This window comes from Notolabrus celidotus, chromosome 9 (assembly GCF_009762535.1).
Source record: "Notolabrus celidotus isolate fNotCel1 chromosome 9, fNotCel1.pri, whole genome shotgun sequence".
NCBI classification, from domain to species: domain Eukaryota; kingdom Metazoa; phylum Chordata; class Actinopteri; order Labriformes; family Labridae; genus Notolabrus; species Notolabrus celidotus.
Genome location: NC_048280.1, coordinates 33,229,168 through 33,247,065, shown reverse-complemented (window position 1 = coordinate 33,247,065; position 17,898 = coordinate 33,229,168). Strand labels below are relative to the sequence as shown.

General features: G+C 41.0%; 1 protein-coding gene across 1 annotated transcript in view; it reads right to left on the bottom strand.

Moving 5' to 3' along the window:
* Nucleotides 1-17,580, bottom strand: part of fkbp15b (FKBP prolyl isomerase 15b) — a 38,236-nt gene extending 20,656 nt beyond the window's left edge. The window contains exons 1-18 of the mRNA XM_034692542.1: nucleotides 17,358-17,580; nucleotides 8,797-8,900; nucleotides 8,626-8,704; nucleotides 8,455-8,524; nucleotides 8,295-8,369; nucleotides 5,949-6,047; nucleotides 5,718-5,867; nucleotides 5,557-5,625; nucleotides 5,289-5,432; nucleotides 5,006-5,172; nucleotides 4,871-4,919; nucleotides 4,636-4,752; nucleotides 4,328-4,457; nucleotides 4,145-4,245; nucleotides 3,965-4,046; nucleotides 926-1,035; nucleotides 749-847; nucleotides 60-154 (exon numbers count right to left, since the gene is read on the bottom strand). Coding sequence (XP_034548433.1) covers nucleotides 60-154; nucleotides 749-847; nucleotides 926-1,035; nucleotides 3,965-4,046; nucleotides 4,145-4,245; nucleotides 4,328-4,457; nucleotides 4,636-4,752; nucleotides 4,871-4,919; nucleotides 5,006-5,172; nucleotides 5,289-5,432; nucleotides 5,557-5,625; nucleotides 5,718-5,867; nucleotides 5,949-6,047; nucleotides 8,295-8,369; nucleotides 8,455-8,524; nucleotides 8,626-8,704; nucleotides 8,797-8,900; nucleotides 17,358-17,407 — 1,790 coding nt within the window. The 5' untranslated portion in view covers nucleotides 17,408-17,580. The remainder of the gene's footprint in view (nucleotides 1-59; nucleotides 155-748; nucleotides 848-925; nucleotides 1,036-3,964; nucleotides 4,047-4,144; nucleotides 4,246-4,327; nucleotides 4,458-4,635; nucleotides 4,753-4,870; nucleotides 4,920-5,005; nucleotides 5,173-5,288; nucleotides 5,433-5,556; nucleotides 5,626-5,717; nucleotides 5,868-5,948; nucleotides 6,048-8,294; nucleotides 8,370-8,454; nucleotides 8,525-8,625; nucleotides 8,705-8,796; nucleotides 8,901-17,357) is intronic.
* Nucleotides 17,581-17,898: the final 318 nt, after the last annotated feature.

Below are 17,898 nucleotides of genomic sequence, written 5' to 3'. Positions count from 1 at the left end.
AGCTTTGAGATGCACCCTTTGACAGCCGTTACTGTGACCTTTCAACCTTCATGACTGACCTCTGGTTCTCGTTGATGAGCTCTCCGATCTTTCGGTTCTGCTCCTCAACACGGGAGCTTTTCTCAAACACCTCCTTCTTTAAACATTCGTTTTCCTGTAAAGAAATACACACGTGTAAAAACACAGAGGGATGTAATGAGTGTCGTGGAATTTTCATAGTCTTATATATATGTATGTAAGAATGTTTAACTCTTGTATACTTCCAGTCTAAGTGTCAGGGGCAGAGTAACTGTTCTTATGTCAGCTGTGGCTACGGGGGGGATGGATGAGACAGGGTCAGTGTAGTAATCAAGGTCTCTCCCTCTGTTTCTGTCTTCATCTTTGTGTTGTGACCAACTTACTGTCTCCATACTAGAGCACAGCTCTTCTTCCCAATTGTTTTGTTTCCTATTGTCCAAATATGGGTATCTAACTGTAGTGTCATCTTTGGGGGGAATAAAGGTACATGCCTGAGGATTTGTCTGACAGAACTGACTTGGCATTGCACTGCACTCCCCTGCCTGTGTAATGTTATGTTATTTCTCCTTGGCCAAGTTCTACATAAACTATTTCAACGTAAGCCGTCAGAGTCTCCTCAGTCTTCTGTGTCCAGTGTCCAGTTTATTGATGAATTCCATCACAATGAGACAGTCCTTATCTTTGTCAGAAGACATTCTAAACTGTAAAAGAGACGCTCAGGTGTGCTCACCTGGACTATTCTTTGGATGTTGTGCATGATCATGGAGGTCTCCATCGACATGTTGGGCACACCCATGGAGAGACTCCCCTGCTTCTGAAGGTCATCTATCTGTTAAAGCAAAAAGACAACGGTATGAATCTATTTCCTTTCTGTTAACTCTTTAATTACTCTGAGTTTTTTGTTTACCTTTGAGGACAGCTGATCCACTTTATCTGCTACTTTTCCAACAGATAACCGGATCTCTGTGTTGTGCTGTCGGGCCTCTGTCATCAGGAACGAAGTCACCTCACTGGAGCCTGGAAACACACATACAGGAAGAAGGTTGGCAGCGCGTCAGCTCCTGAACAGCTTGAGTTTCGTTTTTGCCACGCATGTTAACAGATTAGATGATTCGCGAGCAGCATGAGCAGTGTGAGCAGGGCATCTCACCCAATATTTTCAGCGCGCCGTGCATGGATCTCGGCCAAGATAGAGAGAAAAATCATAAGCTGAGGGCTGTATTGGAATGCTTCAGGATTGCTTTCAAACCTGATCTATTTCATCAATGCTTTTATTTTGAAGTTGTGTCCAGGACACTTACTTGGTAAATAAAGGAACTTGCACTGTGCTTTAAAATCATTAAAAGTCATTAATCATGTTGGCTGTAGATAACTATGGCTATGGTGATGTTCTTTATATGAATGCTTCCTCAGCCCCTCTGAAAATGTTGGACTCGGTGTACCATGCTTCATTGTGGTTTGTTTCTGGTTTAGGATTCTGCTAACATCACTGTAACTTGTATGAAAAGGTAGGCTTGTCTTCCTTACGCAACGGAAGAATGGAGCATTGGTATATCTGTCTTTATAAGGCCGTACTCCAGGAGCTGCCGTCTTATTCATGCTCTTTATTGACTCCTAAAGTTGTCAGTGGCTGTAATCTTCAGTCCCATGGGCAAATTATTTTTGTCATTCCTCGGGCTCGCTCTGTCTTTGGTAAAAGTACTTTTCATGTTTTTGCTCCCTCATCTTGGTTTGAGCTTCAGGGTCGCCTAAAACTGGAATATTAGATTTCATTGGAGGATTTTAAAACTAGGATAAAGGATCATCTGAACAGCTTGTGTGCATGTTTTAGAGGTCAACACTGCTAACTAATTTATTGATGTAATTGTTACTTGTTACTGTGTGTTTTGTCTTGTTCTCAATGTGAAACTTTTTTATATCTGCTGTCTTGGCCAGGACTCCCTTGTAAAAGGAACTTTGTATCTCAATGGGACTATTCCTGGTACAATAAAGGTAAAATAAATAAATAACCAGGTTTTTATTGTTAAATAACATCAGGTTACAGAGAATATTTCTTATTGTGCGATCTCCCTCTCCAATTGCATCCATCACTCTGTCCCTCTCTCTAAAGAAAAAACTGAGGTGATTGTTATTGGCCCCAAAAAACCTCAGATAGACTTTTTCTAATAATATGAGTACCTTAGACAGCATTAGTCTAACATCCAGCACCTCTGCTAGGAATCTAGGAGTCCTATTTGATCAAGATTTATCCTTCAACTCTCAAATTCAGCAAATCTCAAAGTCAGCCTATTTTCACTTGCGCAATATTTCTAAAATTAGACACTTCCTGTCTCAGAACTAGTCCATGCATTTGTTACCTCCAGGTTAGATTACTGTAACTCCCTCTTATCAGGCTGCCCCAATAAGTCTCTAAAGATTCTTCAGCTAGTTCAAAACGCTGCAGCTCGAGTACTGACTAGAACTAGGAAGAGAGAGCACATCTCTCCAGTGTTAGCTTCTCTACACTGACTCCCAATAAAATATAGAATATAATTTAAAATCCTTCTTTTAACCTACAAAGCCCTTAAAAATCAGGCACCCTTGTATCTTAAAGAGCTCATAGTGCCCTATTACCCCTCTAGAACACTACGCTCCCATCATGCAGGCTTGCTAGTTGTACCTAAAATCCCTAAAAGTAGTATGAGAGGTAGAACCTTCAGTTATCAGGCCCCTCTCCTTTGGAATCATCTACCAGTCAGGGTCCGGGAGGCAGACACACTCTCCACTTTTAAGAGTAGGCTTCAAACTTTTCTTTTTGATAAAGTTTATAATTAAAGCTGGCTCAGGCTTGGACCAGCTTTTGTTATGCTGCTATAGGCCTAGACAACTCGGGGAACTGACACACTAACACACTGGGATCCTAGCTCACCCCCTTCCCCCCAACCCCTTCATCACTTACTTTAACTCTGCCTGTCCCATTAAAGTTACTAACCATAGACCTTTCTGGAGTCCCTGAGCTCCCTTGTCTCGTAGATTCCTCTGAGCTGCCGTAGACGTCCTCCTGCTGCAGACGTTCTGGACTCCAGCTGATACAGACGTACTGGACTTCAGCTGCAACAGCTTCTACTACTCGTCCCATCACTATCACCTCTCTCTCTTACTCCCCTCTATCTGTCTTTCCAGACCCAACTCGGTCGAGGCATGATGGCTGTCTAACATGAGTCTGGTTCTGCTGGAGGTTTCTGCCTGTTAGAAGGACGTTTTTCCTCGCCACTGTAACTAGCTAAATACTGCGATGTGCAATGCTCATGATGGATTAAGGTGGGGTCAGACTGAGTCTTACCCTGTCTTGAAGCTGGGTCTCTGTTCATAATTTAACATAGAGTGGTCTAGACCTCCTATGTTTGTAAAAGCGTCCTGAGTTAACGTTTGTTGTGATTTGGCGCTATACAAATAAAGATTGATTGATTGATTGATTGATAATCAGCTGGTGTCTGTGTTAAGCACCAGAATGTTTCCTTAAAAGACCAAAACGACACCTGTATAACACCTGAAAGCATCCCCTGATAATTCATTACAGCAGATAATGTCACTGATCCTCCTCTCTGTGTCTGGCTCCACCCTTTAGGTACGAAAGGTACGCTTGCTACTCAAACACAAATAATTGCGTATGTGTGCCAAACAGAACTCAACCGGACTACTTGGTGGAAATCCAGCTTTTTAAAAATGACACACAGAGAAGTAGGAAAGTAACATAACACTCACTGAACACTAATGTTGGCCTGACTTTAAAGAGCAAAGGGAGAACTCGTAAGGAGTCTGATCAACAATCAAAGAAAAGAAAACAGTTCGGATTTGTGTTTTGATGAATTTCTATCCTGATGACATGAATTAAAGCATTGGCAGTAACATGACATATTTTAGTTGAAACCTAATAGACTCCTCATGCTTGGACTGATGCTCTTACCCATGTATGGGACTGCTGGTGCAGGATACACCTGGCTGACAGGCTGCAGCTGTGATGGAGCGGTCTGTGTGTACAGGTACGGCTGCGAAACAACATAACACATCAAAAACAGATATTCAGATACTTCAGATATGCACTTACTCATTATATAAGATAGTACAACATGTGATGAGATGTTACCTGAAAGGCGTGGCTGCTGCCTGGCAGCCCAGACTGAGGGGCAGAGGTGCTCATTATGGGGAGTAAGGCAGAGGGTTGAACGGTGTGAGGGTGAGGATGTGCTGCAGGAAAAACAAAGATCAGGTTTAGAGGACTTTCTTGAGAAACTTTAGAGCATGCTCAGGGGGGGGAGAAGAGGGTTACCGTGAGCTGGAGCCGGAGCTGGAGCAGAGGCTGGAGCTTGAGCTGAAACAGGAGCTGGAGCTGGAGCAGTCGAGATGGGGACCGGGGAAGGAGCCGCAGGCTGATCCTTCGCTCTGCTGCCACTGGTGTCCTGCAGAACGAAGCAAGAGGTAGAAACAGTAAATATGAAATCTAAAGATGATGGTGAAATGAATATATGACTCAAAGAAGACAGATCAGACTGCAGAGCATCTTGATCTGATCATTTCTCTCTTGATTTGGCCTTTGATGTGTAAGATAAATATCCTTTATAAGATTCTTTGACCCACCTCAAGCTCAGAGTCGCTGGATTCAGGCTGGCCGGCCGCTCCTGTCAGAAAAGGCAGCATGGGCTGACCCATCTTTGCCATGCGAGAGATCAGCTTAGCTTTTGTGGCGTCTGGATTCTAGGGTTGGAGAAAGAAAGTCACATTCAATACAGCTGCAAAATAACTGGACACAATAAGGATAGGTAAGTTATTGTCACTGAAACTGTTCATCATTTAAGGTGAATGTAAAACCTACAGCCAGCTGTTCACTCAGAGAGTTTGACTTCACACGAACCGGCTGCTCCCTGAAACAAAAATACATCAAGGTAAATTAGCGAGACAGAAGAGATAAGATAAGTAGGTCAGGCATTCCCAAAGACTGAAATCTCACCCTGGTCTGCCTGGACCTGACACTGGGGTCTGTGCCAGGGGCTCTGGGGCTAGATTCTCCACACTGGGGGCCGGGGAGGGAGCGAGGGAGGGTGCAAGGGAAGGAGCAGCTGAGTCTCTGGAGCAGGTGCTGGCTCGGTCAGAGCCGCTGTCCCTGGCGAACTTAACCTAGAGCACAAAAGATCTTCAGTTTACGTCCGAGGTGAGGTGGAGCTCATTTACAAGTGATAGAAATAATAAGCAAACACAAGAGAAGGTGAGGAAAAGCTGGGTGTGTGAGTTACCCGCCGAGGTTCTGCCTCAAAAATCAGTGTGCTGTTAGCCGGGACTCGGTTTGGGACTCCTTTGGATCCGTATGCGAGGTTGGGTGGGATGATTATGAGGCGACGTCCTCCCTTCTTCATCCCCAGCATCCCTTCCTCCCAGCCCTGAGACAGAGAGGAGGACAGGATGAGAGATCTACATCATCAGTTTGTCTTTAATGTCCATGTTAAACACTCTAACTCTTATTAGTAAAGATGTTTCTGTGGAGTTTTAAGCTGCTTGACTCACTTTGATCACTTTTCCAGCTCCTACTTTCAGTCGTAGCAGCTTGTCCTTGTTCTGGTTGGAGTCAAACATCTGGAATAATTAAGAGGAGGTGAGGTCAGGTACAAAGAGACAAAAGGACAAAAGGACAAAAGTGTTAGAATAACAGTGGAAGAGTTCCTGACCTGTCCTAAGCTGTGGTTCTGCAGGAGCCAGCCTGTGTACACCACCTCCAGAGAGTCCCCGTTCTCCACCGCCTGGCCCTCCCCCAGACTCAGATCCTGAACCACCACGATGTCTAACGAGGCGACGCTGTTCGCTTTCGCCAAACAAACCTGAAGAGCAGAAGAAGAAGTCTCAGAAGGATCTCACACACCTCCTGATCGGGGAGGAAGGTTTGTCTCTGTGCTGCTCACCTCTTTGCAGAAATCTGATGAAGTTTTGTCCGACTCAAACATCAGCGACCAGTTCTGCCTCTGGTCGTCATAAAAAGTGCAGTAATTGTTTGGTTGTACCTGCAGGAGAGGAGACACGAACTGTCAGGAGCTCTGAGGACTCTGGATTAAGAACTGTTTCTCTATTAATGCAACATTTATGATCAATAATCTGCTTATCTGTGCAGCAGCGTGCTCAAAAATCTCACACTTTTATCCCCTGAGGATTCTAGCTTAAATGTATTGTCCCTTTATTTGTGTTATGTTCAAGATTTCTTATCTTCAAATACACTTAAGGTCTACAGGGTTCATTAAAGGGTGTTATTGTAATAACTTCAGGTGTGTGTGAATGATCTCTTTAACAAAAGTATGTTTGGAGTATCTGTAAAACTACTCAAATCTTAGTGTGTAACATTTCACAAGCACTAACTGAGGCTGCTTTCTCTGCTGTCACACAAAGGGAAGCTTTATTATCCTTACGCGATCATTTCCTGATACCAAAGCTTACAGCTCTGCAGCAGTAGTTCAGAGAAGCAGCCATGACATATTTCTGATTCATCCATGATGCCTTTTCAGCAGGTAGACTTTCTTTTGTTCTTTAATCTGTTTGTGTCTCTGTCTCTTTTGTGCTGTTTATGGAAAGCACTTTGTCCTTCCTTGAAAAGTGCATTGAAACAAGATTAGGTAAGGCCGCTTTGTTTATTCTGCACATTTCACAATTCAGAGAACTTTACAGAAAAGATTAACTCTAACTTGAAAAGAAGATTTTTCTTTTTTTCTTTTAACCTACTAAAAGCCTCAGTATCACAAAAAAAAAGCATAAGGACTAAGAACAGGTTTGAAACCAGCTTTAGCTCTAATCTCTATGTGCATAACATCAGTTACTACAGCTTGTTTGTGACAGGCAGAAGTTGTGCTAATTAATTTGCCTTGTCTCTTTCAAATAAGCTACATAAATAAATAAAATATGTAATGTCTTTATAACATAATGAGTGTGCTGAGTTTAAGAGCAGGATGACTCTATAAAGAGGAGGGGGAAGGGCCGCTGAAATAATCCTCCTTGTGGCACAAACTGAGATCTATATTTCACACTTTAAAGCTGGGGTTGGTAGTCAGATTGAGATCCACTTTTTGTTATACTGGTTAAAATGATCTTTATGTCCTGATGGTAATCAATACATAATGTGTTCTTAAAAAAGAGGGGAAAAAAGCTGCTATCTACAGCCGGAGTAAACCTGGGAAAACACCAACCAATCACCTTTTTTGGGTCCCAAAATTTTAAACCAATCAAATCCCGTGCTGCCGTTCTGCCCGCCTCCTATGCGTACATTTCCCCAGCGTTCACTCCGAGTCCCCGTCCCCTGCCTCTGCTTCCCCTGACTCTACTGACTGCCCCTCTCGCTCGACCTCGGGCCTGTCCCCTCTGACCCGATGAGGTGCTTTGATCAGGACTGTAGTCCGGATCAGAGTCTAAAAAGCTCTCACCACGGGGACTCTGACAAGCAAAAGAATGAATGACATTCAGTAAGTCCTACATAAATGTAGATGTATTGCAGGGATGACGAGCCGATTGGTGAACACGTTGATCTTTAATAACCGGTCACTGTCGGCCGTGATCATGCCAACCAACAAAGCAACAATCAATGTTTGAATGAATGAAGAACTTCTCCTCTTGTTTCTCCTCTCTCCCGCTCACACACTCTACACCTCTCCTGATGCCTTCACTGACTGTCAACACTGTAGGAATTAAGAACATCTACACTGAACAGGTTTAACAAACAGTAGAGCTGTTACAGTATTATATATATGTTAGAACTTTTCTCCTGATATCATGTCACCAGTACAACTGGATAATGCTAGCATGATAGTTGTGAGTACTAACAGCAGCCATGTTTGTTTGTGTTTTTAACTTTCACTATGAGAATGTTTTGGTGAGGACCGGTTTTGAATCAGTCACCATCATATGGTCATGAATCAGCGGCGCTCGTTCATGTGAGCGGGGGGGTCGTTTTGGAGGAGATCCGAGGGGAAGGGGGGGAGGGGTTAGACGGAGTCCTGAGGAAATGCTACATTCAAATTCATGCTAGTTTTCCGAGACTACCAACCCCAGCTTTAAAGTAAAAACTAAACTCCTGCTGCTTCTTTTAGGACTCATTCGTAAAAACAGAGTGTGTTTGATGCTATAAGTGACACATCAGTTGATCTAGATCTGTTCACATCATCAGACCTGATAACCCATGCCATCACGTCTCCTCAGCGTGAGGTGTGATGCGTCCCATCGTCTGTTTGTCAGTCTGCATTCCCCCGCTTCGTTACATCTCTACTCACCGTGAAAATAAAGCCCACGTGAATCTTGGCAGCGGTCACTTGCTTCTGTTGGCTCAAGTACAGAAGAAGCTTGTACTGCAGAAAAAAAAAAGGAGGAAAAAAAAATCAAAAGCCATTCAATTAATCTGAAACAAGTGACCAGTTTATAAAAAGTTCAGACCTCCTTTGTTGTGTGGCTGCCCAGCACGGCTGCTCCCAGCTTCCCCTGCTTCACATACTGTCCGTTAATGCTGCACAGGAGAGAGAGAGGGAGAGAGAGAGCTTGACTTTTAGTGATGATTTGTATGATCATGTATGAGTGATTCAATGTTTTAAATCTTGGGGTGCTCACTATCTGAAGGCTTGGACAGCTGTGGCGAACAGCACTGCAGGAGCTCCGGGTGGTGGAGCTGGTTTCTGGGCGGGTGGTGCTGTAAGGAGACAGAAGACAGATTCAGTTCAGCTCAGGGTTCATACAGCTCGATGCGAGGGGACTGATTCTTCTCCTCTGCTGCTGGTTTACCTGCGTTGGAGCTCTTTCTGGGCTGTTTGGGAGCCGTGTACTGAAAGGAGTCGTTCCCCTGACTGGCTTCCTGGTCGAGTCCGAACAGAGAGGCCAGCTTGGCCCTGAGAGGAGAGATAAGAGCATGTTGGTCATAAAACATCCACACCACCGTGGACTAACAGAGGAAATATCCATGGATATTTCACCCTCTTATTTTTCATTTCAGGGATCTCAGTGATTTCTGAGACTTCAGCTGCTCCTTACACCGATATAATCCCCATGAAGGCTTAGAAGTTACAATGGGCTTCATTATGTTCCAACTGTCTGCACAAATCAAGTGAAAAAAAATCTGAAACTAATAAAGACGAATCTTCTCTATCACTTCATTTCATAACCAATCTTATATTTTTATTACAGTCGACTTATGATTTGTCTAAAAACTATGTCTCCAAAGATTTTATGACAAAGACCAAAGCAGGCACAAAACAGATACTTTTAATCTGGTGGATACCAGACATGTGGAAACTTATTTTTGTACATGCTGAGGCTCTCATTGGTGGAGTTATCATCGTCATTATGTCTGATTTTTGCAGCACAAAAAGAAAAAACTAAAAAGCATAATTACATGAACCATACGTTCATCATTTTCAAGAAGACTTTTAAAGGAGCATACCGTCACTTCTTCTTTTATCACAGTGTGTATTTCATGACGTTAAATCATCTGATGATTACTTAATGAATCTGATATGATCCGTGCCTTAAAGCTAGGGTTGGTAGTCACAGACCACAAACTAGCATGAATTTGAATGTAGCATTTCCTCAGGACTCTGTCTATTTTGTAATGATATCATTATTATTGTTGCATATATTGTGTTCTTAACCTTAGTATTGTGGGGTTGCTTTGGAGTTGGGGCATGGGTAGGGATTAGGATGGGTGGGACTTTTTATTTTTATTTATATATATATATATATATTATTATATGGGTTTTTTTTTATGTATTCTATTTCAAGTTGTTTTTACGTACAGCACTGTGTGACAATGCCATCATATGAAAAGCACTTTATACATAAAGTCTGATTGATTGAACTATACAGACGTTTACAACTAGCCAATCAGATCGTGTAGTGGGCGGGACATGAGGCGAGACAGAGAGGTGAGTAAAAACAGAAAGAAAGACACACCAGCAGTGGAGCCAAAGAAGCCCTTTTTAATCAATTAACTTCTAAGGGTCATTGACATGACGTGCATATTTTTTGTGTCTGAATCCATTATTTTCTTTTGAAATAATTTGTTCTTTTTAAGACATACATCAATTGATTCTATAAAACCTACTTATTTAAATACAATTTCAGTACATTTCAAATATTGAGATTTATCTTATTTTGAAGTATCTAAAACCCTGAAAATGTCAGGTGGCGCAACCGTCCGAGCAAGTGAACTGACTTAAAACACTATAAAAATGTATTTTAATAATAATAATAAATTTAAATTAAAACACCATGGCATGATTTTACATATAAGAGCTTTGAACTAAACATCATTTCATAAATATCAATAGTTTAAAGGCACTTAAGGTTATTTAAAAGCTTTTGTCCAGCAATTTGCATGTTCTCAAATGTCAGGGTGGCATCTGACCTTTTATTTTGAAAGTAGGTAGTTATAATGGACTTCAATATATGAAATCATTCAGAGGAAATAATAATAGAAAAGCTTTTATCAACTTATAGGTGGACTGTAACACTTTCCATGTCAGGTGGTACAACCAAACTAAAACTGTAAAAAAACTGTAAAACTGTAAAATGATATTTTATACCTGGCCAATAGAATGCAAAAATCCTATTATATTGTAAATAAAAAATATACTCACAAAATACAAATGTGTAAAGCACTTTAACCACTCTAAGGGATACTTCCTAAAACTTTCAGTTAGAATAAATGATAGGTAATTACATATATTTTGACAAATATCTGGTTGCGCCAACTGACATTTTTTTGGGTGTCCAAGTTCAGAAAAGGGTAAAAAAAAAAAAAATTTAAACACTTAAAAAAGTTGTTTAACGTACAAGCCTTGTTAGAACACATTATTCCAGACACAAAAATATGCCTTGCGACCATTCTGGAAATACTTTTTTTTTTTAAAACATCTCTTTTTTAGGCTTATTTGTCAACAACCCCAATACAGTACAGCAAAATAGTTGCAGTACATCAAGGTGTTGAATTCAGAAGTGGCTGTTCAGCGCACTGGGACACTTAAAACACAGGATGTAATTCATTCAACACCTCTAAATACTGACAAACTGAAGTAAGAACAGAGGTCATTGAATGTGGTATTCAATGACCTCTGTTCTTACTTCAGTTTGTTGCTGTCTGGTTTCCGTTTACCTGCATTTAACACTCATGCATTTAATGCTTTGTGTGATGCTCTTTTGTGTCATTTTGGAAAAATCCAGCACCAGAATTTCCTTCAGGGTGAATGAAGGTCGGTTTTACCTCGGCTAAATTCATCTGATGAAGAGCCTGCATCGCTTCAGCATTTTTAAAGGTGCATCTTAATGTTCTGTCATGTCTATTATCTAACTTTAAAGACTTGATAGGACATCACTAACGTTAAGATATCATCATCCATCCATCCATCCATCCATCCATCCATCCATCCATCATCTATCCCTGGGTGAGAGACAGATACACCCTAGACAGGTGACCAGGTTCTCATGTAGACACACTCACACCTACGGGTATCTCAGATCGACCAATGAGAGTGTCTTTGGACTAAGGAGGAAGAAGAGAACCCACACATGCAACAGGAGCCCAACACAGACAGACCTCACCAGAGGACTGAACCAGGAAGAGTCAACAGCACTCTCCACTGCACCGCCGTGCAGCCATGAAAAGAGAAGCTGTTATCATTAACTTTGTGACTACCTGTATGACATCCAATGAAACTTCAAACATACTCCCTCACTTCAGAAACCGTCTCAGGTACCAAACAGGAGCTGACGAACACAGCTCGGCCGTCATGTTGCTCCATGACCATCCTGCAAACTCCATTAGCTGCGTAACGAGGGTAAATAATCGCGTGTGAATCGTATCTCTCTCTCTCTCTCTCTCTCTCGCTCTCTGAGATCTTCCAGTTGAGCTGGTGATGAAGCCATCCGTCACAGCATGACACATAAAAACGACCCAGGGAGAGAGTGACGGCTCCTCCAGGTCAGGTTCTGATGAAGCGATCTGCAGCAGACTGAAGAGCCTCTTTGTTTACATGTTCCCAGCACAGTCTGAGAGTCGGAGCTGCAGAGGCATGTTGAAATGGGATTTTTCCGAAGAGGACGACTCTCACAGGAAAGATCAGAGATAAATGGAGACCGAGCTGATCCTGAACCGTCCTCCGACTCCTCCACAGGTCGGTGGTTTCTCTCTTCGGTTCATCAGATCCACTGAGAGGTCTTTCTGTGTGCAGTCTGTGACAGTCATGGTGGATGAAGCGGTGAAATAACTTGCTGATAGCGTTATGTTCATGCTGGCCTTGCAGAGCTCAATCATACTGCTGCTGGCTTATTTTTATAAAGACCAAACTTTACAGGGAATGTTAATAAGTTTTAGCTTCAGCAAATAATTCTAATGCAAATCACCAGAATCTGTTTGCTGAGGGAGTAATGAACGAGTGTTGCAAAGAGCTGTGTTAAGACGTCAAAGATAGAAGCACAAGAGGTTTCCTTTCCAAGCAAACGCACACACTCGCAGGAGAGAGATCTGTCCACAGGTGGAGACAAAACCTGTGCATCATGATTAATCATGGCTGCTTTAATGTCAATGTAATTCATGCACCAGAAGGACGTCACTTCAGACATCTAAAATGGCCCACTCCAGGTTTTTCAGGGATATTTTTATCCAAGTTTGAAAAAGTCTGGATGAAAAAATTTCATTTTTTTTCTTTCAAATTGTTCCTGAAACTTCAAGAGAGGACTGAGAGGTTCAGGAGGTCATTCATCCCGGCTGCAATAAGACTATACAACAGATCTTGCTAATATGCACTTTATTAATACTACTGATAGTAGCTTTTAACTTATTTAATCACTTCACCTTGTTGGTGTTTTTAACTGTACTGCCTGACTTTGAGAGTGGTTGTGTATGGCACACACAATAAAGTATCCATCATCATATATCAAGAGGAATAGTTACTGGATTGATGCGATCTAAGACTAGTTAAGATCATGCCTTAATTTATAGTCAAACCATGTTGACAATGTGTGAATCTAAATAGATACAGCAGGTACATAAGGTCATTTATTTACTGATCTGTCAATCATCCTTTTATTACATTTCATACATTATTCCATAAAGCAACATAAAGTCTTTTTATTATTTAGGATCACATTTAAATGACATAATGAGGCATATTTCCAGTAGAAATTGGTATATTTATATTGTATTTTAATATATGAAACCTGCTGTATCATGATGATTGATGACTGGCTGAATGTTGCCATGGCTCCATAGTATATAATTGTCTTTTGTTCATTGATTTCCACTAAAAATGTAACAATTCAAAGAAGAAATATATAATAAATTAGTTTTTTTTGCAACAAAATGACGTTGTCGTGCAATATGGAAAAAAAATAATTTCTAGGGATGAAATTACTTAGGGAAAAGTTTGAAGGAAACTCAAAGTTTGATAGTAGGGATGCACCGATCCTAATTTTTAGGACCCGATACCGATATTGATACCTGGGCTTTGGTATCTGCCGATACCGATACTGAACCGATCCGATCCCTATATTGATTTAACAATCTCTATTCCTTAATGTGAGGATAGAATCATGTTTTAGCAACTTCAGGCTTTTCTGACTTTGAAAACCAAAATAAAAGGAACATTTTAAAGTGACAGTAACATTATTCAAGAGATAATAAATGTGTATCAGCAGTTTGGTGAGTAAATCTTCATAACCAACTAGGGATGGGTACCGAATTCGGTACTTTTATAGGTACCGACCGAATTCCGTCGGTACTACCGAGTACCGACTCAAGTAAAATCAAACGGTACCATGTTTCGGTACCTGAACGCATCCCTGTGACTGTGAGGGAGAGGAATAGGTGGCGAGTTTCCATACTTTCGCCCTGTAATAAAGTCAGAGACTGATCGGGTTGACGTCTCTGCTCTCTGCACTCTGCATCTGCGCGGGAGCGCACCAAACGGAGCCTGCAGCTGACGGGCGCACGCACTCAACTGCAGCAGGATTGAGTTTCTTTTCTACAGTCTATGGTTGAGACGGACTCTCTGGCTCCGACTACCTGCCCTGTTTATAACGGTTCCTGTGTGCGTGAATGCCCAACAAGTAAGTTGTGTGTCCTGTTATCATAAAGAGACGGAGAACTGACTTATTCCCGTCTGCAGGCGTTCACGTGTGTTCATTGATAAACTCCCGAAAGAGCAATTAGACGCCACGAGCATGTGTCAGCTTATATATCTAATCACCTATATAATCATGTTTCTGTTCATTTCATGTTAAATTAAATACATATGTTCAATTAAACAAATATGAGATTTTTTTTTTTAAATTAACATTTATTACCACAGAAAAACACAAAAGTACCGAAAATTGGTACAGTTGAGTACCGGTACCGAGTCCCAGGTACCGGGTATCGGTACCGTATCGGTTCAAATGTGAAAGGTACCCATCCCTATAACCAACAGATATTACAATTCAGCTGTAAACCCAAGCAGTGGATAAGAGGAATTAAATATTCTGTATAGAAAAACTGCTTCAAATGAGAAAATGAAAAATAGGTCAACATAGTGTTTCCATAGTGTTTCCCACAGAATGACCTGTACCTGCGGCAGGGAGGAGGGACATTAAAATCGGCACTATATATCGGCCCCTTGTCGACGATATCCGATCTAGCTTTTTGAGTCCGATATCGGATACCAGGATCGTATCGGTGCATCCCTATTTGATAGGCTAAAAATGTTGTTTTTATGTTTTAGTTTGTTTAAAAAGAAAGAAACCTTGAGCAAAAAATGTACACCAAAATCCCTGATGTATCAAATATGATAGAAATTAAAACTCGTATATAAAAACTGCCATTCACAGTGTTAAGGCTCCAAAAAACACAGATTCAAACTCCTGATTTCAAAGTCAAAATGAGCTTTCATCCTCAAATGACTCATGCAGAACATTGTCAGCACGTGTCAGCTTATATATCTAATCACCTATATAATCATGTTTCTGTTCATTTCATGTTAAATTAAATACATATGTTCAATTAAACAAATATGAGATTTTTTTTTTAAATTAACATTTATTACCACATAAAAACACAAAAGTACCGAAAATTGGTACAGTTGAGTACCGGTACAGAGTCCCAGGTACCGGGTATCGGTACCGTATCGGTTCAAATGTGAAAGGTACCCATCCCTATAACCAACAGATATTACAATTCAGCTGTAAACCCAAGCAGTGGATAAGAGGAATTAAATATTCTGTATAGAAAAACTGCTTCAAATGAGAAAATGAAAAATAGGTCAACGTAGCGTTTCCATAGTGTTTCCCACAGAGTGACCTGTACCTGCGGCAGAGAGGAGGGATATTAAAATCGGCACTATATATCGGCCCCTTGTCGACGATATCCGATCTAGCTTTTTGAGTCTGATATCCGATACCAGGATCGTATCGGTGCATCCCTATTTGATAGACTAAAAATGTTGTTTTTATGTTTTAGTTTGTTTAAAAAGAAAGAAACCTTGAGCAAAAAATGTACACCAAAATCCCTGATGTATCAAATATGATAGAAATTAAAACTCATATATAAAAATTGCCATTCACAGTGTTAAGGCTCCAAAAAACACAGATTCAAACTCCTGATTTCAAAGTCAAAATGAGATTTCATCCTCAAATGACTCATTCAGAACATTTGCATTGATTTGAAGGAGTTAGAACAGCTAACAGCCTCTATTAAACAGCAATATAAGCTGACTCAACAGCAGCAGTTTGAGCTAATGCCACTACAACACACTGCCACACCACAACGACTCCACCATCTCCATGATTTGCATCAAAAGGTACCAAACTAGAAAACTTATCTGCGGTTTAAATAAAAGACCGGCCCTTGAAGTCGACCCAGCTGACCATACTGACCCCGGTAACTCCCTCCAATGGTAATCACTGGGATCTCCAAGAACGGCCATGTTGAGAGCCTTCAGGCCCTCATCCTTGAAGGTAAGGAGCTGGGATGAAGAAACAGAGTCCCTTTGCATGTGTGAGTAAAAATCCTTCTAGCGCCCTTCGTCCCAGGCTCTCTCACACCAACATGGTACATTCAACAGCATAGCAGAGCAGGAGAGACTGGCTGAGCAGCTCCCACTTCTTCTCCCGTCGGGCTGTGGCAGGAGAACTTCACCTTACTCCTCTAACAGGCAGCATGTGAGAGGAATTATCCGCCATAGCACCCCTCCCTCCGCCGGCACAGCAGACCCTACACAGGCTGCTTTCAGGCTGATATCACACAATGCTATCACACAAAGTGGTCAGGCTGAAAATGTGGCAAAGCTGTGACCGAATGCCTCGTAGTTTGGAGTGGAGTCGTATTAATAGTGAGGGAGTGAGTGTCAAAACAAAAGGAGCTCAGTTTACATTCAGAGAGCATCTTATTTGCTTGTCAACACCACTATAACTTCTATTTTTAGTGCTTTTTCAGAAGTAAACAGAGAGGATTCATGTTTATTCCACCATCCCTGCCTGATGTTAATCAATAACTTCAATAACAAGCTTCAAGGACAAGTTAGAGCTATAAATAACATTCAATAATTGTATTTACAAGAGGAACTAAAGGCTGAGATGCTTAGTGATACATGTAAAATCTAATTTCATGGCAGACCTGAACACACACACACACAAAAAAACTAGGCTGCAACAGATGACGGCAGGCATGTGATAACTCATGCAGATGGATTGAACCTGATTTGATTTGAAATAATGATCCATGACCTGAACACTCATAAATTTAGCAAAGATCTGATCTTTTTATTGTTTTTGCACTGTATTAAAATAAATTACAACTGCTTACTTTACATGGCACAATAATAATCAGCATGTAATCAGGTTGTAAAGGCACAATTTGGGCTCTATTACAAGGTTACACTCTGTAATGGGGATATTTTTTTAGTTTGATCACATATTTAGTCATATATTATGGATTCTTTACTAAAATAAAGACGACTTTTATTCATCTCATGTGTTGTTTTCTCATTCGGCCTTCATATGTCTGATTTAGGTGGCTTTATGTGAATAAAATATCATGGTTTTGCTGTGTTTGTTTGCTTTTCTCGTTATTTTAATACACCAGTTGTTTTAAAAGGGGCAACATTATTTAAATACACAAATAAAAGCTTCAAAGTCAAACATGGATACAATGGCAGTATGTGACAGCTTCTGAGTGTACAGACATTCACTTTAAGGTCATTTCTACTGATAAAGTCGCTTAAATTCAACACATTTTAATTAGATTTGGGCACAAATGACAGAAAGGCTAAGCTAGTTAGCTCGCTGTAAGCTAGCAGCCTGGAGTATAAACACAAACTCACCCTCCTGCAGGGAAGAGAAAGTCCCCGTCCTCATCGTCTCCGGCAAACATCTTCACACTTTCAGAAGATTTGTTGTTAAATTAAAAAATAAGCCGAAATGAGTGAGCTATTTTGACATGACTTGCTTGTTAAACTGTGACTTCCCCTTCCTGTTTGTGGGGGAATCGATCAGCTGACTCGCCACCTGACCCTGAGACAGTGAGTTCCGCCGGCCGCCAGAGGGCGCCAAAGACCCGCTGAGGGTGAAACATGACCTGAAGACAGAACAGCTGCTTCTCACAAGACCCCCATGCTGCTAACCTTACTAAATCAAACATTTACTCAGAAACACAGCGTTTATTCTGGATTTTATTCACAGTTACTTCTTCTCAAAAGTTAGAGACCTTCAATTTCCAGCTGTAGTGTTCAAAAAACATTAAAATGACCATATTTTCATAAACAAATGATTCTTAATTTATACACATATAATTTCTCCATCACAGGTATTACATTTGGAACTATATACACATACTGTATAAACCCTGTCTGTTGAAAACTGATT